The 22,574-nt window shown below is 40.5% G+C and overlaps 1 protein-coding gene across 1 annotated transcript in view; it reads right to left on the reverse strand.

Annotated features, from left to right (window-relative positions):
* The window catches only part of washc5 (WASH complex subunit 5), a 150,480-nt gene that overhangs the window by 115,802 nt on the left and 12,104 nt on the right, over nucleotides 1-22,574 (reverse strand). The window contains exons 3-6 of the mRNA XM_041248048.1: nucleotides 20,572-20,915; nucleotides 20,021-20,166; nucleotides 19,291-19,375; nucleotides 18,361-18,461 (exon numbers count right to left, since the gene is read on the reverse strand). Of these exons, the coding sequence (XP_041103982.1) occupies nucleotides 18,361-18,461; nucleotides 19,291-19,375; nucleotides 20,021-20,166; nucleotides 20,572-20,757 (518 nt within the window). The 5' untranslated portion in view covers nucleotides 20,758-20,915. The remainder of the gene's footprint in view (nucleotides 1-18,360; nucleotides 18,462-19,290; nucleotides 19,376-20,020; nucleotides 20,167-20,571; nucleotides 20,916-22,574) is intronic.

Consider the following 22,574-nt stretch of genomic DNA (forward strand, 5'->3'; position numbering starts at 1 on the left):
AAGAAGACTACGTGGCGACCTAATTCAAGCATTCAAAATTCTAAAAGGTATTGACAGTGTCGACTCAAGGGACTTTTTCAGCCTGAAAAAAGAAACAAGGACCAGGGGTCACAAATGGAGTTTAGAAAAAGGGGCATTCAGAACAGAAAATAGGAGACACTTTTTTACACAGAGAATTGTGAGGGTCTGGAATCAACTCCCCAGTAATGTTGTTGAAGCTGACACCCTGGGATCCTTCAAGAAGCTGCTTGGTGAGATTTTGGGATCAATAAGCTACTAACAACCAAACGAGCAAGATGGGCCGAATGGCCTCCTCTCGTTTGTAAACTTTCTTATGTTCTTATGTTCTTATGTTCTTATGTTCTTATGTTAATCCAACTGATTAATCTTGCTACATACTAGTGATTGATTTATTAAAATATTTGGATATACTGTTAATTGATTTATTATTGCTGGGAAGCCTACTGTTAATGCTATTGCAGAGTCATGAACATGCATACTTAGTAGATGCCTATGTGTAGACAAACAGACTGGCATCCCTGAGGGGAAAAAGTTTACAGTTTGGCCACTAAGCTAGATCTCGTGAAAATATTTGGCAATTTTCAAAACTCTTGTAGACCAAAATGATTTAAGATGGAGATCTGACAATGTCAGCAGATAGTGCACGAATGGCCTATAAAAAAGAAAAAGTTGAAACAAAATCAGTTGGATGGTTGGTTTGCCCGCCGCGTTGGATTTGTGCAAAATATTCAAAGATCATCTTGTCTGAAACCGCAGTGTTGATCGGCATCCAAATTGTCACGTTTTGTAAAATCCCTGCTTTTTCATTAAAAAAAACATGGATACAGCAAGCAAAACAACAATTTCACAAGTGCTATATTTACATATATTAAAGTATAAATCCATACTGCTACACCAGAGACAGGAAACTGAGTTTGACACAGTAGAGGGTAATGTGAAGTACTGTTGATTTCAAAATGGCGTGTTTTGGTCACATGGTTTGGCGGCCATACTGATAATTAAAAAACAACTTTTATGACTGTGGCAAAGTGCCCGCCCCTGTGTGTATTTTGCGTTGTGTGTTAATGTTGGTGTATAGTCATTGGTACACAGGATATAAACGGGTCTGTGTAACACGAGTGTTTAAAATGTATATTTGTATTTAAGCACAAGGATTGCACAGCACTTCACGTGCAAGTAAAACGTAATAATATGTGAGCACAGGGAATTGCACTTTACTAATTCATGTGCAATTGTACCGCGACTCCAATTGAATGATTGATTAGCAATCGAGTCACGGTACAGCTGCATAAAAGCTGCATGTTTTCACCCACTCGGGGTTGGGTGTTCGGTGAGTGGAGAACGGGATTGGAGATGGAAGTAATAAATAATAAAATAATAACATAAAGTTAAAATACCTGCTCACCATGTTTTGTGTAGTGTTAGTCCGTTTTGTCTCTCTTGTTTTGGCGAATGTGCCGTGTCCTGTGTTTTCTTGTTTGCTATAACCGTTTATTTTCTAGCCGTCTGTTCAGTTATTAAATGCTGAGCGAAACCATTCATTCAGCTCCACCAAACTCCACCTCTCACTGTCGTTTATTTCCTGTTTCTGGTCTGAAGTCACCCACTGCAGCCGTCTTTGTGACACGTGATGTCATCGTGGGATTATCAGCACCTCCTAAATGCAGACCAGAGCAGGAACGCAATTTCTTGTTCAAATAAAAAAACGAAAAAAAAATGTCAGAAGACGGCGTCAGGCTGAGGGACTGGATCCAGGACAATGCTGGGCTGGAGGCCCAGTCCATGCCCATAGCCATCCGTGTCCTGTGGCTGATGGACAGGGAGGGATGGGAGGCGTATGAGAGGGAACACACCCCAAACTCCCTAGAGGAAGGTGTGGAGTTGGTCCTCTGCTACCTGGAGGCAGCTATAAACAGAACAGCAGCCCAGGTAGCAGGGTCTCCAGTGCCCAGGCGGGGGGACCGTGAGAGTCCAGCACCCAGACAGGGGACCACGGGGATCCAAAGACCGAGAGGGAGCTGTTCCCATCTCCACCAGCAGAGGGTGAGTGCCTGCTGATATCACTTCCCCTACCGTCCCCACCTGGAGGAGAGGAGCAGGTGCTTCCTCTGCCTCCATCACCTTCCCCTGCAAGTGAGGGAGAGCCGCACCAGTCCCCTGTAATAAGGGTAGACTACACGCCAATCCCACCTCCGCCGCCAAGAGACTACACACCTCTGCCTCTGCCTCCGCCACCTCCACCAGCAGAGGGTGAATGCCTGCTGGGTCCCTGTCCACCAGCAGAGCGTGAATGCCTGCTGGTATCACTTCCCCCACCAGCAGAGGATGAATGCCTGCTGGTATCACTTCCCCCACCAGCAGAGGGTGAATGCCTGCTGGGTCCCTTTCCACCAGCAGAGGATGAATGCCTGCTGGTATCACTTCCCCCACCAGCAGAGAATGAATGCCTGCTGGTATCACTTCCCCCACCAGCAGAGAATGAATGCCTGCTATCATCACTTCCCCCACCAGCAGAGGGTGAATGCTTGCTGGGTTCCCGTTCACCAGCAGAGGATGAATGCCTGCAGGTATCACTACCCCCAACAGCAGAGGACAAATGCCTGCTGGTATCACTTCCCCCACCAGCAGAGGATGAATGCCTGCTGGTATCACTTCCCCTGCCATAATGAAGAGAGGAGCTGGAGCTGCCTCTGCCTCCATCACCATCAGGGGGAGAGGAGCAGGAGCTGCCTCTCCCTGCACCAGAAGGACCAGGACTAGATGCTGGCGGTCCTCAGCAGCCCTTGCATAGGCTGCTGAGAGAAGGACGGGGAAGAACCGCCGCAGTGGCCGAGAAGAGGGCCAATACCCGCACCCCAGCTTGCCCTGGCTCCCTGCCTCACCTCGCCCAAGGATGCCTGCTGCTCCGCATCGCCTGGGGTCGCAGTCAGCTCTGCTTAGCCATAGGGGTCAGTGTGGCTGGAGCCCCATCAGAGGGAGCTGCCGGCTATGAAAAAGGGGGGAGAGGTCAGGAGACCACCTTTCCAGGCAGCAATTCCGCTGCAGGAGTTCTGGGGGCTGGAGTCCCCCCAGAGGGAGCTGCTGGCTATAAAGGGGGGAGAGGTCTGGAGACCACCTTCCCCCACAGCTTTTCCGCTGCTGGACTTGCTCCAGCTGAAGGAGTCAGTCTGGGAGCTGTCGGCACGTCTGCTGACAGCCGCACCATTGGCAGCATTTCCACTGCCAGTGGTACAGCAGGAGGAGAGATTCGCCCCACTATCAGCAAGTCTGCTGACAGCATGGCCAGTAGCAGCCTGGCTACTGGCAACATTGCCGCCCATCAACCCCTTAAAGTCCCTGTTCTTGGCCCAGGACTTTGAGCGAGACTTTTGGGATTTTAAGGGGGGAGGAGGCCATTGAGGCCATGTGTGCTTTGCAAAAGGGAGGGTATATGTGGCAAAGTGCCCGCCCCTGTGTGTATTTTGTGTTGTGTGTTAATGTTGGTGTATAGTCATTGGTACATGGGATATAAACGGGTCTGTGTAAAACAAGTGTTTAAAATGTACATTTGTATTTAGGCACAAGGATTGCACAGTACTTCACGTGCAAGTAAAACGTAATAATATGTGAGCATGGGGAATTGCACTTTATAAATTCACATGCAGTTGTACCGCGACTCCAATTGAATGATTGATTAGCAATCGAGTCACGGTACAGCTGCATAAAAGCTGCATGTTTTCACCCACTTGGGGTTGGGTGTTCGGCGAGTGGAGAATGGGATTGGAGACGGAGGCAATAAATAATAAAATAATAATGTAAAGTTCTCTCAGCTCCTCAAAACTTCACCTCTCTCTATCATTTATTTCCTGTTTCTGGTCTGACGTCACCCACTGCAGCCATCTTTGTGACAATGACCCATAACAGAAGTGTTATTCAAAGATCTTTCGTTAAAAAACATTGATGAGCGAGCAAAACAACAATTTCATAAGTTCACATTGGATGTGTGCAAAATATTCAAACATCATCTTGTCTGAAACCGCAACGTTGTTCGGCACCAAAATTGTCAAGTTTGCTCATAGCAAGGTCCTTTCTAAATTTTGTAAAAACCCCGCTTTTCAGTTAAAAAATATGGATGCAGCGAGCAAAACAATTTCACGAGTGCTATATTTACATATAAGAACATAAGAACATAAGAACATAAGAAAGTTTACAAACGAGAGGAGGCCATTCGGCCCATCTTGCTCGTTTGGTTGTTAGTAGCTTATTGATCCCAAAATCTCATCAAGCAGCTTCTTGAAGGATCCCAGGGTGTCAGCTTCAACAACATTACTGGGGAGTTGATTCCAGACCCTCACAATTCTCTGGTATCACTTGGTACAAGTATAAATCCATACAGCAATACAGAGACTTTAAACTGAGTACGATAGTAGAGGGTAATGTGAAGTACTGTTGATTTCGTGTTTAGGTCACATGGTTTGGCGGCCATATTGATAATTGAAAAACGACTTTTATGACCCATAACAAGAACAGTGTTGCAAGTATGCACATCATTGTTGGTACAGTTGTGCAGCCCATATAGCCATAGTAATAACAGCTAAAATCAAAACCAGATTGGTCACATGGTTTGGCGATATGGTCAAAGTTATAAAGGAATACGTATAGGAAGTCATATGTGCGCTATAAAAAAAAAATGTTATTACCCATGACCTTTGACCTCTGCTAATGGTCAAAAATGTACATTTCTGGTAAAAAAAGGCCTTAAGGAGCACACATACGTAAATACAGTATAATCATAAATCTTGAAAAAATGCTCACTTCTAAATCTTTTGTAGCCATTTTTGTATTACTTCAGTATAAATACATGTTAATTTGGATTCATATGTTGTTTTTTTCTGACTTTATGTGAACAAAAAGACAAATATTTGCCCGTTTTCCCATTGGAAATAGTGATATTTTGAAATATCACTGTCCTGGTCACAAAAGCAAAGTTTGTGGGGAATAATAGCCATTTTCTATACTTTTGAGGCATAAGCAATTAGGAAATAACACTTACTACCCAGGAACAAAAAAAAAAAAAAAAAAAAATTGTTACACGGTGTATTCAGCAAAAAAAGGCACTTTACAGAGCGTTAAAAAGGGACCAAAAACAAAGTACACAGAAAGAGTACACGGAACTGCAAACACAAGTCAAAAAGTAAGTTAGAAAGGCCAAGAGAGAAATAGAAATGAACATTGCTAAGAGGGCTAAAACCAATTCCAAAATGTTTTTCAAATATTACAACAGCAAGAGAACATTCAAAGAGGAGGTTAAATGTCTAAGAGATACAAATGGCAAAATCATAGATAAAGAAAAAAATTGCAAATATATTAAATGACTACTTTTAACAAGTTTTTACAAAGGAGGATACGGACGACATGCCCCAAATGTCACCCAGTTCCTATCCAGTTTTAAATAACTTTAGCGTAACCGAGGCAGAAGTGTTAAAGGGACTAGGAGCTCCCCTGGGCCGGATGAGATCCTCCCAATAGTACTCAAAGAAATGAAAGAAGTTATTTACAAACCGCTAACAAAGATCATGAAACAGTCTCGACACGGGTTGTACCAACAGACTGGAAAATTGCAACGTAATACTGATCCACAGAAAGGGAAACAAAACTGAACCAGGTAACTACAGACCAGTAAGCCTGACTTCTATTATATGCAAACTTATGGAAACTATAATAAGATCCAAAATGGAAAATGACCTATATGGTAACAGTATCCTGGGAGACTGGTCAACATAGTTTTAGGAAAGGGAGATCATGTCTAACTAACATGCTTGATTTTTTTGAGGATGCAACATCAATAATGGATAATTGCAAAGCATATGACATGGTTTATTTAGATTTCCAGAAAGCTTTTGACAAAGTCCCACATAAAAGATTAATTCTCAAACTGAACGCAGTAGGGATTCAAGGAAACACATGTACATGGATTCGGGTTAGGGTTAACATGTAGAAAACAAAGTACTGATTAGAGGAGAAACCACAGGGATCAGTATTAGGTCCTCTGCAATTCCTAATCTACATTTATGATTTAGATTCTGGTGTAGTAAGCAAACTTGTTAAATTCGCAGACGACACAAAAATAGGAGGAGTGGCAAACACTGTTGCAGCAGCAAAGGTCATTCAAAATGATCTAGACAAGATTAAGAACTGGGCAGACACATGGCAAATGACATTTAATAGAGAAAAGTGTAAGGTACTGCATGCAGGAAATAAAAATGTGCATTATAAATATCATATGGGAGATACTGAAATTGGAGAAGGACTCTATGAAAAAGACCTAGGAGTTTTTGTTGACTCAGAAACGTCTTCATCTAGACAATGTGGGGAAGCTATAAAAAAGGTCAACAAGATGCCCGGATACATTGCGTTTAAATTAAATGTTGAATTTAAATCAACGGAAGTAATGTTAAAACTGTACAATGCATTAGTAAGACCTCATCTTGAATATTGTGTTCAGTTCTGGTCAACTCGCTACAAAAAGCATATTGCTGCTCTAGAAAGAGTGCAAAGAAGAGCGCCAGAATTATTCCGGGTTTAAAAGGCATGTCATATGCAGACAGGCTAAAAGAATTGATTCTGTTCAGTCTTGAACAAAGAAGACTACGTGGCGACCTAATTCAAGCATTCAAAATTCTAAAGGTATTGACACTGTCGACCCAAGGGACTTTTTCGACCTGAAAAAAGAAACAAGGACCAGGGGTCACAAATGGAGATTAGACAAAGGGGCATTCAGAACAGAAAATAGGAGGCAATATTTTACACAGAGAATCGTGAGGGTCTGGAATCAACTCCCCAGTAGTGTTGTTGAAGCTGACACCCTGGGATCCTTCAAGAAGCTGCTTGATGAGATTCTGGGATCTATAAGCTAACAACCAAATGAGCAAGATGGGCTGAATGGCCTCCTCTCGTTTGTAAACTTTCTTATGTTCTTAACATGGCACGCTAAGTTAACGAGACCGCATGCGCATACTATTATGACTAGATCACGAAACAAAGCAAGAGATGATGCTGCCGAGATGGGAGCACGGAAGAATACACGAGATGGCTCGAAAGCAAATGTGGGTGCATCATGTGTTTCCATGTAAAACCGTGTGTACATGAATTCCGCGGTAGGCAAATACACGGTTGGTGAGGGATTACTGTATATTTGAGTATATTGAGTTAAAGTTTTCAGGTACAATGTATAACCTTTTGGGTTTTTTTTTTTTTTTTTGTCTTAACTTCAACGGCCCTTGCTAGTGAATCAAAACGAACAAATCTGTTCTAAACTGAATGAATCAAACTCAGTAAAAATAATCTAACTACACATCACTAGTTTTCAACCCAGAAAAATTGGTTTAAATAGCACACCTATCAGTGGTTTAAAGCCTGGTTTTCATACACACTAAGATTAATTTAGTACATTTAACAATTTACAAAATTTAGTCCGCATCATAATATGCCACGCGATAATGAATAAAATTGCAGTAGTAGATACAGAAATCCTTAACGTACACACTAATACGAAGATTACCTGTAATGGTTTCTTCATTGGATGATGAACTCCACACAAATGAACTTCCCGGTCTCCATGTCGCTTGGGTCAGGAGAAAGAACCAGATCTCTTTCATAATAAGAACATAAGAACATAAGAAAGTTTACAAACGAGAGGAGGCCATTCGGCCCATCTTGCTCGTTTGGTTGTTAGTAGCTTATTGATCCCAAAATCTCATCAAGCAGCTTCTTGAAGGATCCCAGGGTGTCAGCTTCAACAACATTACTGGGGAGTTGATTCCAGACCCTCACAATTCTCTGTGTAAAAAAGTGTCTCCTATTTTCTGTTCTGAATGCCCCTTTTTCTAAACTCCATTTGTGACCCCTGGTCCTTGTTTCTTTTTTCAGGCTGAAAAAGTCCCTTGCGTCGACACTGTCAATACCTTTTAGAATTTTGAATGCTTGAATATTGTGTTCAGAATATTGTGTATTTGAATATTGTGTAATGTGTTCTTATGTTCTTCCTCCATAAAATCCCACTTCATATCCACGTAGGGTCGTCCAAATTTCAATAAAGTATACAAAACCAAAAATAGAAATGAAAAAGAGGGGGAACAGGAGGGTGGGATTTAGGTGTGTGGATTTCATCATCCAATGAAGAAAACATATTACAGGTAATCTTCGTATTCTTACCTTGTCTGATGAACTCCACACAACGTGAACTATACCAAAGTATGTATACTGAAGGGTGGTAGGTTAGATGTTAGTAGAAGAAACCACAGATAAAACTGAACAAGCAAAGTTAAGCTGAGAGCAAGAAACACTGCAGTTATAGTGTTTGATTAAAGTGTCAAAAGATGCCCAAGTGGCAGCATTGCAGATGTCCTGAATCGAAACAGATTTAAATTTTGCCCAAGTATGAGCCACTCCCCTTACAGACTGTGCATTGATGGGTTATGGAACTGTTTTACTGTCAAGCCTGTAACAGAACTCAACGCATGATGTTATCCACCATGAAATAGTCTGTTTAGGAGACATAAAAGTTGCCTTGATGATCTGCTACCGATGGTCCTGTGGATGTAGAAGCTTAGGGCTCTTCTGACATCTAGAAGATTAAGTCTAGCTTCTTCCTTTGATTTGTGAGGTTTTGGGTAGAAATATGGAAATGTTATGGTTTGATTTATATGGAATTCAGTTACAACTTTTGGTAACAATTGTGATTAGTTCTGCACACAAGCCTGTCCTTAAAGGATTGAAAATACGGAGCGTCAATAACTAGTGCTTGGAGCTCGCTTACCCTTCTTGCAGATGTCACTGCCACCAGGAATGCTGTTTTCCATGTCAGATATTTCATATCACAAGTTGCCATGGGCCCAGAGGACCCAAGAGCTTTAAGTACCAGACAGAGGCTCAATTGGGGAAAAATACATTTACTTTGGGGGTTTTAGATGGTTCAGTCCTTTAATAAATCTGCTAACTAATCACCCATCTGGTGATCATTCCAGCCAGGTAAAATGGTAGAGATTGCCGCAACATGTACCTTAAGAGAGGACAGGGAGAGACCTTTATGGAATAAGTGACTAAGGTAAGATAGAAATTCCACAAGGGGACTGTTTGAGTGGTGCAAGGACTTTGATTTGCACCAGGAGACAAACTCCCTCAATTTACCTGAGTAGGCTTGAAAGGTGGAAGGTTCCTTGAAGTGAGCAAAATATTTACCACTTTCTCCGACAGCCCCTTATCTTTCACTTGTTGCCGTTCAATCTCCAAGCAGCAAGTTGAAAATGTGCTGGACTGTGGTGAAGTAGTTTCCCCGTTCTGAGATAACAGATCAGGGTTCTGTGGAAAGTGGATGGGCTATAGAATCTCCGAGAACCAATATCTCTTGGTCCAGTAGGAGGCTACTAGTATGCGACTGGCTCTGTCCCTTCTCACCTTCCTGAGTACCTCTGGGATTAGAGATAAGGGTGGGAAAGCGTAAATCAGGTTGTTTGCTCACGAAATGGACAGACCGTCTAGTATTCCCTCTAGTATATCTGGCCGATCCTCCATTCGTGGGGTGCCGTTACTCTGCTGAGTAGGTCTGCCACACTGTTGTCGAGTCCTGGTAAATAAGACGCCCTTATAGAGATGTTCCGTGTTCTGCACCAGTTCCAGATGTTCATGGCTAGAGTGCAGAGGTAGAGTGATTTTGTGCCTCCCGGATGGTTTATGTATTTTACTGCTGTGGTGTTGTCTATGAGGATCAGTACTGTTTTTTGTTTTAATATTGGGGTTGAGTGCCGTAGTACCAGGGAGATTGATAAGAGCTCCAAATAATTTACGTGGAGAGATTTTTGTTTCGGTGACCACATACCTTGGACCTGACTGTCCGCTAGGTGAGCTCCCCATCCCAACAGGGAGGCGTGTGTATATAGACGGCGAGTAGAAGGATCTGGAGATAGGGGCATCCCCATACCTACCCGTGGTGAAAGCTGCCACACCTACCTTCTGTGGCTGCCACTGGGGAGACCCTGATGCAGTGGGAGTCGGGCAGGGTGTGATTCCAAGAAGAAAAGAAGGCAACTTTGCATTTGTCTCATGTAACACCACTGTCTCTTACAAGGAAGACTGATGCTGCTATGTGCCCCACAAACTGTTGATAGGTACGAGCTATTATTCTGGTTCCTACTTTGAACTGTTTTGCCATGTGTCGGATTGTGGCAGCTCTTTCTTCTGAGGTAAACTCTTCTGATATTGTATTGAACTGTGCTCCCAGGAAGATTAGAGACTGTTGGGATGACAGATGACTTCTTTGTTGACCAGTAAGCCCAAGTTGGTGCCAATAAAAGATCACCCTGAAAGGGTCGCTCCAATATTTTTGTCTGAGTGTCCGCAGATAGAGAAGATGCCCTCATCTGAATGCACCGCCTTGCAGAGATGACATTTGCCACGGCTCTGGCGTTTGTATCAATGGTATCACATGCAGCCTGCAGTTGAAGTTTGGCAGTGTTCTTTCCCTCTTCTGATAGCTGCATGGCAACCTCTAGATTTTCAGGTGTAGGTCATTATAAAACTGTAGAGAGCTGGTTCCACAGCATATGCTGGCATTTAGCTGCATGGATCTGATAATTATTGATCCCCATGCTGCATGTGGAGGCAGAGTAATCTTTTTTCAGAAATGTTCTTTTTTTAAAAAATAAAAAATCAGACCCATTAAAATAAACAGATCTAGAACACATACCTGCAGTTGGTGTAGCCATGATGGTATCCAACTTAGGTTGTTTGAAAAGGTCTTTTTTATGATTCACTGGTACCCTGTAGAATTTATCTACTCTGGGCAGGCATGGTGCAAAAGCAGCACGTTTTTGCCAAATAGCTCCAGACTGCCTCATGGAAGGGGAACCCTTCAAAGGCTTTTCTATGCCTTGCATCCAAGATGCTAAGAATCCCGATCTGCAAAGGTCTCAGTACGGCATCTGCAGCAGTGTATATAGGAGAGAGGATGTCTGTATACTCACAAACATCATCCTCGTGGGCGGAATTGATGAATTCTTCCTCTCCTACGGTGGGCACATCCGAAAAGTATCACTCCTGTGAACCTTCGGGTGCGGCAGTATCTGTTGTTGTAGGAGTTACAGGCTGAAAAAGATGTGCTAGTTTAGACTGCTCATATTCTTTTAACCATTGAAAGAAAAGATCTTTAGGCATAGGTAACTGCGAAGGGGGTGATTGAGCCTTGGCTGCTGGAGCTTCCGTAATGGTGGGAGCTGATTTCGCTGATACATCTCTCTTGGCTGCTGCGGGAATGAGTTGACTTTTCTCTGGGGCTCCCTGCTCTTGTAGCGGTAGAGGGTATAGAACGACCCTTACCAGAACGGTGGGCCACAAAAGGGGAAAGAAATTCCTTGGGAGTAGGAGTAACTGACATGTCTACATACATTAAACATACATTTCTGTTAGACGAAGGGAAAAGTGGGGAATCACACTCAGAACAAATGGAAGGCATAGAGACAAAAAGAGAGAAAGGAACTAGCCCTATACTTTTTATTTATGATCCAAAATATCAAAAGCACAACGCATGTAGTCCTTGCCCAAGCATATGCAGGAGAAATTTGGACAGCCTGAAATGGACATGAGGTGGGATTTTATGGAGGAGCACGCAGTTAGCGCCAATAAGGATTATAAAAGGGATCTCTGGAAAAGAGATCTGGTTCTTTCTCCTGACCCTAGTGACATGGAGACCAGGAAGTTCATGTTGTGTGGAGTTCATCAGACAAGGTAAGAATTGCAATTATCGCCCACCATAAAATTGAGCCATTTTTGTAAATGAGGCCCAAAATTTGGCATCTACGTCTGTGTACCTAATAAGACCTGCAACTGATGATAAAACTGTGAACATCACAACCATTTAAACACTGATTCAATTCATCTAGAAGTTTGCAGTAACTCTAGATTACAACTTAATACTAAAGGTAACAAACTGCTTCCGAACTTAACTTGTTGAAACAAAAATGCAGTCTTTATTCCAACACAACAGACTGTACGTAATGTGCACAAATCCTGCAAGCACGTATACGAAACCGTACTGAAGCTTGCTTGCTTATGAAAATGTTTGTTTAAATGTTTTATTCCTCCTTGTGTCTATACTTATAATTCTGGTACCATGATTTTATATTCATCTTACATTTGTACTTCTTAACCCTTTGCAGACAGCCCATTATAATTTCAGACAAACTCATCTGACGTAATTGCACACAACGCTGTGACAAGTGTGTTATTTTTTGCAAAAAAAATTGCAAAATATAAATAGATGCAGATCAATATTTTCATTTAGCACTCACCAAAAAGGTAAGACAAAGAACATTAGTGACCTGTACTGCTGCTCAAGATACCTGGAACCTTTGCTTGAACCAGTGCATTAACATCTGTATCAAATGAATGGGCTGAGGAAAGCTTGAGTATCGAGTTAAGTTGAAAATTACTTTGGATTTTTTTATATTGATGTCAGAGAAAGCTTGCTGCTTCTCAGGACACTATTTCAGCAGCTTTTGGTAGCATTTCTTCAAAAACTCCCCATCTGAAAATGGTTTTGAAAACAGCTATTATGTGAGCAATCACAGGGCTTGCCTTAACAGCAGCATCACTTATGCTACAAGCATTAGTAAACATCAATTGCTGCTTTTTCAATGACTAATTCAGAGTACTTATTGTCACGTACCGTTCCTGTAAATGTATCATATTTCTTGCCATGGTTTGCTTCAGTGTCTTTTAATGTTGTACTATTTCACAACAGACGCATATTGCTTACAAATTAAGCATATTGGCTTTCCATTCATGCCCTCAAAGAAATTCCTCATTTATCTTGAAACACACAGCCCTCTTGCTCTACCTTTCTCTTCACGGATAAAGATACAATGACACTTGTCACTATAGAACCTAGTTCTGATATCACTGGTGTCGTATACTCAGCACCAGCTGACGCACTACTGTCTCACCCACGTGGTCCGCAATTGACAGCAATCACAGCAACATGACAACTTGTGTTGGTTATGCAAAGGAATTAGTTGGAAGCATGTTTGCACATGTGTTCTAACAGGTGATGGCAAGAAAAATAAACAATATGTGCTATTTAGGGGAATGTAAATACGCTATGTATGACAATTTTTGTTAAATACAGTAACTTTCAGGTTTTGGGTTCGTCTTTGTATTTTTATAACTGTAACCCAGCCCGGGCAAGGGCCAGGGTATCGGATCAGGCCCGCCAAACAAAATAAGTTTGACACCCCTGCCTTACGGCATACTAAAATCACCCAAAATGGTATACAAAACAAACAAAGCATTTACTGTAGTGAAAAACTTCAGCCATGACAAACCAATCGAAATGCATTTCACCAAGCCCCTAACCAACAGAGTAGTTTTTTATTTTTGGACGCGATGCAGCATTTCAATATCTATTGTTGCAGTGTTTACACAAGATTACTTTAGGCCATGACATCAAAGCGCAATGATTTACCAGAGCTTTCTAAATCGCTTTGCAAGACCCAGGACGTTACTGATCCAAAAGAAATAAAGAACATTTTATAGAAGATGTTGACGGAATATCAGAAGAAGATCTTCACACCGAGTATGAAGATTCTGAAGTAGATGCGAGTGGGAACGTTGCAGTTTTGCTTGTTTAGTTTTCAATAGATATTAGTTATGTAAAATAAGCTCTGGTTATAAATATATGAATGTGTATAAGGATAATAAACTGTTAGTTTTTTGTTTTGTTTTTTCACATTATTGTTTCCTTTTATAATTTTACCATTTATGAATATAGTCCAATATAGTAATTACTTGTATAGCTATTAATTACTTATTATAAATTTTGTATTTATTTATTTTATTGCATTTACAGGAATAACCCTAGGAATAACCAGCAGCCCTACATCCTGTGATCTTAGAGTGCAGTTGGAAGATACAGGGTCAGTAACTCCTGCAAATAACTGGGTGCTAATCCTTTCAGGGTCTTGTAAGTTAACAGCAAAATCTTTAAATCAATTCTATACTGCACAGGGAGCCAGTGTATGTTCTACTTTTGCTTTTGCTCTCCAGCTGTGTAAATATTGATTTTACTTAATGTCAGACTACAATCCTTGGTATTTTCAGGTTATACAGACACTCAGCTTTTCAAAAAGGTATAATACTCTATGCTTTAAATGGACATTGTAGGAGATATTCCCTTAATATAATACACGAACATGTATTAATGATATAACTGTTCTAATTAATGAAACTCTTGTGTCTTAGTAAAAAAGCAAACTGCTGTGTCTTAAGAAAAAGGGCCTCTTGGTTCCTGGCAGGAATACTGAACTGAAGATGACCAGGGCTAGGAGGGGGGCATCTGGACTGGGTGAGGCTGAAAGGACAGTGAAGAGACTGCAAAACTGCAAACACAAGCGGTTTGGTGCAAGGAATAACAAAGTATAGATATCAACGAATCCCAACTGCAACAGCAAGCTGCTGGACAAAAGGAAGCAGACGAGACAAATTTCCAAGATGTGAGTTGAAAAGGCAAGATACACAAATCAGCTCATGAAAGTGGCTACTCAGCTGAGTGAAAACACTATAAAAATCTAAACGAAATTGAACATTTGGTGCTCCACATCAAATGCTGAACAAGGTGCTGCCACTCTGCTATGCAAAGCTGCAACTCCGGGACTCTGCCTGGAATGGACCCAAGACGAGGAAGCAAGCTGCAAGCGAGTCAAGTCTGAGGCCCGCCGAGAAGACTGCCGTAAAACTTACAGCGACTGTTATCAGACAAACCAGTCTGTCTGCTGTACACCTAAACACCACAGTATTCAAAAGAAACTGTGCCCTACCTGCTAGCTGAACATACAACGAAGAGGACAAAGTGGACGGGCGCTGTTCTGGATCCTATACTGAGGACTGAAGACTTTGTTGCAGCCGTTTGTTAATTCTATCAAGAACTGAAACCTTGTTGCCAAGTTTTGAGCCAACGTGGGACTGAAGACGGCTGCTGAGAGGAGAGTTTTGCACTGGACACTTCAACAGATTAAGTTTCCAAAACAGCCGACCAAAAGTCTTCAAGTACCGATTGAGTACAAGTCCAGTTGCATTTTCCTTTCATGGAACTAAATTCTGCATTATCCCAGATGTACTTTGTGCATTGGATGTGGGCGTGTGTGTGAGCAAGAGACTAGCTACAATTCCATGAAAAAGTATTGGCCCCCTGTCTGATTTTCTGTATTTTTACATATTTCTGACACTGAATGTTATGATCTTCAAACAAAATCTAATATTAGATTGAAAGGACCCTGAGTGAACAAATAACACAACATTTTGATACTAATTTCATTCATTTATTAAAGTTATGCAACACCCAATGCCCCCGTGTGAAAAAGTAATCGCCCCCTTAGACTCAATAACTGGTTACGCCACCTTTAGCAGCAATAACTGCAACCAAACTGTAGTTATTGATCGGTCTCTCACAGCACCGTGGAGGAATTTTGGCCAACTCCTTCATGCAGAACTGCTTCAACTCATTGACATTTGTGGGTTTTGAGCATAAACTGCTTGTTTCAGGTCCTGCCACAACATCTTAATGGGGTTTAGGTCTGAACTTTGACTAGGCCATTCCAAAACTTTAAATTTCTTGTTCTTCAACCATTCTGATGTAGACTTGCTTGTTTGTTTCATTTCATTGTCTTGCTGCATGATCCAGCTGCGCTTCAAATTCAGCTCACGGACAGACGGCCTGACATTCTCCTTTACAATTCTCTGATATAGAGCAGAATTCATGGTTCCTTCAATTATGGCAAGTCGTCCAGGTCCTGATGCAGCAAAGCATTCCCAAATGATGACATTACCACCACCATGCTTGACCGTTGCTATGAGGTTCTTACTGTGGAATGCAGTGTTTGGTTTTCGCCAGACATAACAGTGCCCATATTGGCCAAAAAGTTCCACTTTTGACTCATCTGTCCATAGGACATTGTTCCAGAACTCTTGAGGATCATCCAGGTGCTTTTTGGCAAACTTGAGACGAGCATTCATGTTCTTCTTAGTGAGAAGTGGTTTCCACCCTGCTACTCTGCCATGAATCCCATTTTTGCCCAGTGTCTTTCTGATGGTGGAGTCACGAACACTGACCTTAGCCGAGGTAAAAGAGGACTGCAGATCCCTAGATGCTGTTCTGGGGTTCTTTGTGACTTCCTGGACGATGTTACGCCTTGCTCTTGGAGAGATTTTGGCAGGACAGCCAATCCTGGGAAGATTCACTACTTTCACAAACTTTCTCCATTTGGAGAACATGGCTCTGACTGTGGTTTGGTGGCGCCCCAGACCCTTTCTAGACTGATAGGCATCAACAACTTTTTTCCGGAGGTCTTCAGGAATTTCTTTTGATCGTGGCATGATATGCCTCTAGAACCTGTGTGCTGACAACTTCACTCTGATGGTAAGGGCCAAAGTTAGTCAGATTTACATTGGGCAGGGCTGGCCCAAATCAGGCCTCATTGTTAACCAAAGTATTCAAACAGCTGACCCTAATTATACCTTTAATTGGGTTGAGTTAACTAGGGGGCAATAACCTTTTCACACCTGAAGATTGCATGTCTGCTTACCTTGCACACCAAACTTGCTTGCTGCTGCCTGCTGCTGATGCTTGTGTGGAGACAGGCGGTGTCATATTTCAAATGCTTCTAGTCAAGCATGAATGTAGTGAGAGCTTTGGAATTGTGTTTTGTGCTTAGAGACTAAGATTTACTTTCTGACCTTTTCTGATTTCTGTTTATTATTTGTGTGCTTAATAAAATACTACTACTGATTAACCATTCCTTGTGTCTCCGCGTGAATGTGTGTTCATGGTAAATCCTCGATCTTTGAAACACGGCAATTTAAATATTATTATTGAGAACTAATCAACCTAAATATTAAATTGTCAATTACTGAATTGTTCCTCCAATATATACAGTAACTCACATAAGCTTAAACCCTGCCAATCACATCTCAAAATGGTATAAACGCAGACCTGTCAAACAATTGTGTAAAATAAAGACTGTATATGACATTAAAAAAGTTAAGTCATGTCAATCGGCCTCAAAAAAGGTAGAATTCAGGCAGCAAAATGTTAATAAATTTAATTTGTATATGTTGAGTTTATTTTTGCCAGTTATTAGTACTAAAGTATGAATTTATGATTAATCTGTGATCCTTAAACCTATACACTCTTACTTATTTGAGTGGTTTACCTGTTGTGATAATGAAACTGAAAAGCATATTTTTATAACAGCCTCAAATCTAGCTGTACACATCCACAGGTGTTGCTATAACTATTTAAATACCGTACCTGTGATTTTTCTTTCATTAACATCCTGACAACTTTTTACCCTTATAAATTTAAGGTAGGGCTGTCTCAAAGAACTTTTCAAAATTGTTCCAATTCATTCAAATTTTGTGGAATTCAAATTCTTCAACTCATGCCAAAGAAACATACTGTATTGTATTTAGCGTATGTTCAACCACAACTTAAACACTCAATTATAAATCATACGGAAATCTAGTAAAAAAAACTGTGTACAATTCTACCCATAGACCATGTTTATTTAGTTGTCATCCCCATGAAAAAACTAGATGAGCTAGAATTATTCTCCAGGGTAGCCTCAATTGTGTCAAACCATATGAAAAAACAAACACACGCACACACACACACACACACACGTAGCCTAATAAATACATTGTAGGCCTAGGCTTTTAAACCATCTGATTTATTTATTTACATTTCAAAAGTACAAAAGCGGATCGTCTTCAGATTGGCTTCGGGTAAAGTGAATTTTCTGCATAACAATGGGGTCATTCGCAACAACCCCAAACCAAACAAGAATAGGGTCATATTTTGGCACAGGGTGGCTACATATATTGAAGCCACACCCTCGTCACTGCCTCAGCTTCATTGGGGCTTGTCTTCAGGAATACCGGTAGGAAAAAAAGGCACCTCCCGGCAGTGATCAGAGAAAGGACACACTCTTAGGAAAACATCACAAGGACAATCGCTTAAAATTTGCAAAACGGCATTTGAATCTTAAAGATCTTTGAGACAGGCTTTAAAAGTTAGAAGTGTAAAAAGTTGTCAGGATGCTAACAATGAAAAGAAGAATTACATGTATGTTATTTAAACAGTTGTAGCAACAAGTGGGATGTAATACGCTTTATTTTTCAGAACCCCACTACTTACTCTAATACCACTCCGAAGTGATCCCTCTATTTGAATCCCTTTTGTAAAGAGCCTTGTACTAGTCCTTCTGGTGGTCATAATAGAGGGATTCCACTTACTGTACAAAATGCAATATTTACCTGTATCTGTAATAAGACACCAACATTCTCTCTCTGACTTCTCCTTCTATTTTCTGGTCAACAACCAGCAACATGACGCCATACAAATAAAGAGCTTCACACTAAACAGAAAAAAAGAGTGAAACAGCACAGTAATTATATATAGTAAACCATTTTGTAACTACATTTCTGGCAGGAATAGTCCAACAGTATATTCACATCCCATCTCAATTACTGTCTAACCGTGGGCAAGTGGAGCTGTTAACATGAACCAATACAATAACTTCAAAATGAATACATCACAGTTGAAATACATAACACATAGGTTTTAGTACTGTACAGGCAGTCCTCGCACTTATGACACAATTGGTTCCTGGAAGTCGCATTGTAAATCGAAGCACATTTTCCCATAGGAACAATGTTATAAAGTGGGGTACGTTCCTGACTGCTTCGGCCAGATAATGTAGTTTTACAAAAATGACCCGTTATATTGTACTCATGCAAATATTTATTTAATTCTTTACACTCAGCCCGGTGGTTACACTCATATTACTCAGACACCTAATGGCTTGTTTAAATGTACAGACTCGGGGCTTTCCAATGATGTATTCAGTGTGTGTATGTGGTACTCCTTGCAGGAAATATACGATCGCCTGAGGTTAAGCCCCTAATCATGTGACAGAGTTCACAGCTTAGGTTTCGTTTTGAGTCAATTGCTCTTATCAGACATTGTTAACAGCAAATAAATAAATAAATAAAAAAGTTACATGCATAAAAAAAAAAAAAAAACGGTAGACTAAGTCAGGGTGACCACACCAGGTACTGCAGTTCAGTTCGCCGTGTCGTAAATGATGTATCGATGTCGTAAAGTTGAAGCAATAGAGTCGTAAGTTGAGGATCGCCTGTATAGTGAAAATGCTTTTATAGTCTAAATGACATCTGGCAACATACCAAAAGCTGTTTTCCATCTTCATTTAGCAGTACAGTTTCTAATGTCTGCTGAATGTAAACACCTTCGTTAAGATCCTCCAAATACCTGCAAGAACCCAAAGCATAATATATGTAATGTAGCAGAGCTAAAGCCAAATGATAGCCACGTATATGTAGTGCTAGAAATAAATCATGGCATTTTTAGGACACAATTTATTTTTTACAACTGGGTCAACAAGCATTTATAACGTGTACCAGACCTATGACTAGCAGTACACATTGTGGTGTATGTTATCCCAGTTTGGTATCAATTATTGAATATGCAAGACTGCTGTCAAAATTCAGGCCATTTACAAATAGGTAGGCTATGTTGGCATCCTTAGACAATTGTGTCCTCTTTAAATAAATTAAAAACCCCTCCCACAGATGCAGTGGTATCCAAGATATTATCAATTTACTACCAATGCAGAATGACTGGTACAATTGTTATTTACCCCAAAACTGGTACAACAAATTTAAATGTGTTTTCATTCCTGGCAGTCACCATTGCATAAACACATGGCTTGGTAAAAAGGAGATTAGAACAATTAGAAGACAGATACAGCAGAATAGTGCAGACGCAACAATTGCATAGAACACACCTGACAAGGCATGTTATGAGATTTTAGGTGCCATTTTCCATATGGGCTTATTTTAAAACCATAGAACACGATAACCAACTTGAGTATATAGATAACACAATTGTACGTACCTGTTTAAATCAACAATATACTTGTGAACACTTTCAAACGCAAAATAAAAGCGTGACAGTATTTCAATGTTATTATCACGGAATTCTTCATCTAAATCCTGAAGCTCTGGCTTGGCCTCCAACTTTCCTTCATAGTACTCTGGGCCCTGTACACAGAGAAACATATATATTACTGTACAGCGAGGTTGTAAATCAACATTTCATGGATGACACATACTTTTGTATATTTTATTTACATTAACATTCACATTTAATATTCAAAAAAGAATATCAGTAACAGGCACCTCCCACCACGACTGTAAATTCAACAGTATGTACTGAACAGCACAGCAAGAAAGGGCTATGAGGTGAAGACCTCGAGGTAAGCAAATTGAGATGCTGGTATCAGGCTAAAGGAGCATATTAAAATGACTGATTTACACTATCAGGAATAACATTGTGTTGTGAAGAGGCACGTAACTGGGTGACAGATGGACAAATGTACAAACAGATGTTTTGAATGTTTTAAAAGAGGTCGTGGGACGAAGGAAAAATGTATCTATCTACATTACCTTAAAATAACTGAAGTCACATATGATATCTCCATATTTCTGTTGATCAGTCTTTTCTTTCAATCTGAAGATACTGGGAATGAATTCTGAAAGTCTGAGAAGTTCTGCAATGATTGCATTTCCACAGGACACAATCCGAAGGACTGCTTGACCACACAAATTGTTTTCAGCCAAAAAATCCACCATGATTGAAACTAATTTACTCAGTCCTTTGAAAACAACTCCCGACTCAAATCTTCAACTTGATTTAAAACCTTCCTCTAGAGTAAAGCAGATCTGCCTCAATGACAGGAACTCCTTAAAAAAAGCTGTGTCCAGAAAAAATTCCTGCATTTGTATAAAATCTGTAAAAAAAAAAAAAAAAAAAAAAAATCAGGACAGAAAAATATTTAGACATACTTTTATACTATGTATTCACCAAATGTCCAGAGTACATATCCTAGTTATATTAAAAAAAAAAAAAAAAAAAAAAATCATTAAATAATTAAGTATAATTTAATTTCCCAGTTGCAGAAACAGACTATCCTGCCTCTTGCAATCACAGAAAATCAAGCAGATTTAGAATGTTTTTGATTATAATCATTATGGATTTTAATATCAGAACAGAATACTCAAAAGCATAAGCAACTGGGTGAGCGAATCAGTGATGGTGACTAACAAACTCCCTAGGGACTTTTTCAGCCTGAAAAAAGAAACAGGGACCAGGGGTCACAAATGGAGATTAGACAAAGGGGCATTCAGAACAGAAAATAGGAGGCACTTTTTTACACAGAGAATTGTGAGGGTCTGGAATCAACTCCCCAGTAATGTTGTTGAAGCTGACACCCTGGGATCCTTCAAGAAGCTGCTTGATGAGATTTTGGGATCAATAAGCTACTAACAACAAACGAGCAAGATGGGCCGAATGGCCTCCTCTCGTTTGTAAACTTTCTTATGTTCTTAGTCTTTGCCTCTGCCAGTGTTAAAAACAACTGAAACATATGGTCTTATAGTCTCCATCACCAAACCGCATTACATTAATCCAAACTGAGCGTCACCACAGCACACTGGGGATTGCTCCTAAGCAATCCGGCCTTCTATCACTGCCAATGCTTTTGGATGAAAGCCTGTGATAGTTCCTCAAAAATATTCAGAGTACCAGACTACCAGTTAACTACAGGCATTGCATCAGTACTCACTGAACAGAGCTATACGCTGCTTTGCTACTAGCTATTAGTGATCAGCAGGGATCCCAACAATTCGTTTGCTGCAGAATAACACAGGAAAACGCAGATTTACCATGTTGTCAGAGATTGTTTTGTTTTACACTTGGGAAATGGCAAAAAAAAAGCCAAGTTATAAGCAACAGTTGTGTGAATGTTGGGCCCCAGCGCCTTTAATTGTGCCTATTTGCTTGATGCTTGAGAAGGCTGCCCCAGTTGTATCTCCCAACTTAAGAACATAAACTTTATAAATGACAGGAGGCCATTCGGCCCATCTTGCTCGTTTGTTGTTAGTAGCTTATTGATCCCAGAATCTCATCAAGCAGCTTCTTGAAGGATCCCAGAGTGTCAGCTTCAACAACATTACTGGGGAGTTGTTTCCAGACCCTCACAATTCTCTGTGTAAAAAAATGCAGGGCCTAAAATTAACTTTTTGGTGAACCAGCCATTTTGGCTAATGGATGGAAAAATTCACCAGCCACTCAGACTTTTTACTAGCCAAAATAATTTTTGACCATTCACTGAAAACACCTTTACATGCTTTGCGGCGTGTTTGACATATTCAATAATGGAACAAAAAATGGTTTAAAAAAAAGCAACATTTATTAGAACAATGTCAGTAATCTGTGCAAATAACAAGCTTTGTGAACTTGTAAAATGTTACAAAAGGTAAAATCAAAAAGGACAAACTATTGTCCAAAGACAAAAAGTCTTATGGTACACCATGTACAGAGCTGTGTTTCTTTATTATTATTTTTGTAATTTGTAGCTTTGAAGTTTAATTAGTTAATGACATTTACA

This window comes from Polyodon spathula, chromosome 4, assembly GCF_017654505.1.
Source record: "Polyodon spathula isolate WHYD16114869_AA chromosome 4, ASM1765450v1, whole genome shotgun sequence".
Lineage (NCBI taxonomy): Eukaryota > Metazoa > Chordata > Actinopteri > Acipenseriformes > Polyodontidae > Polyodon > Polyodon spathula.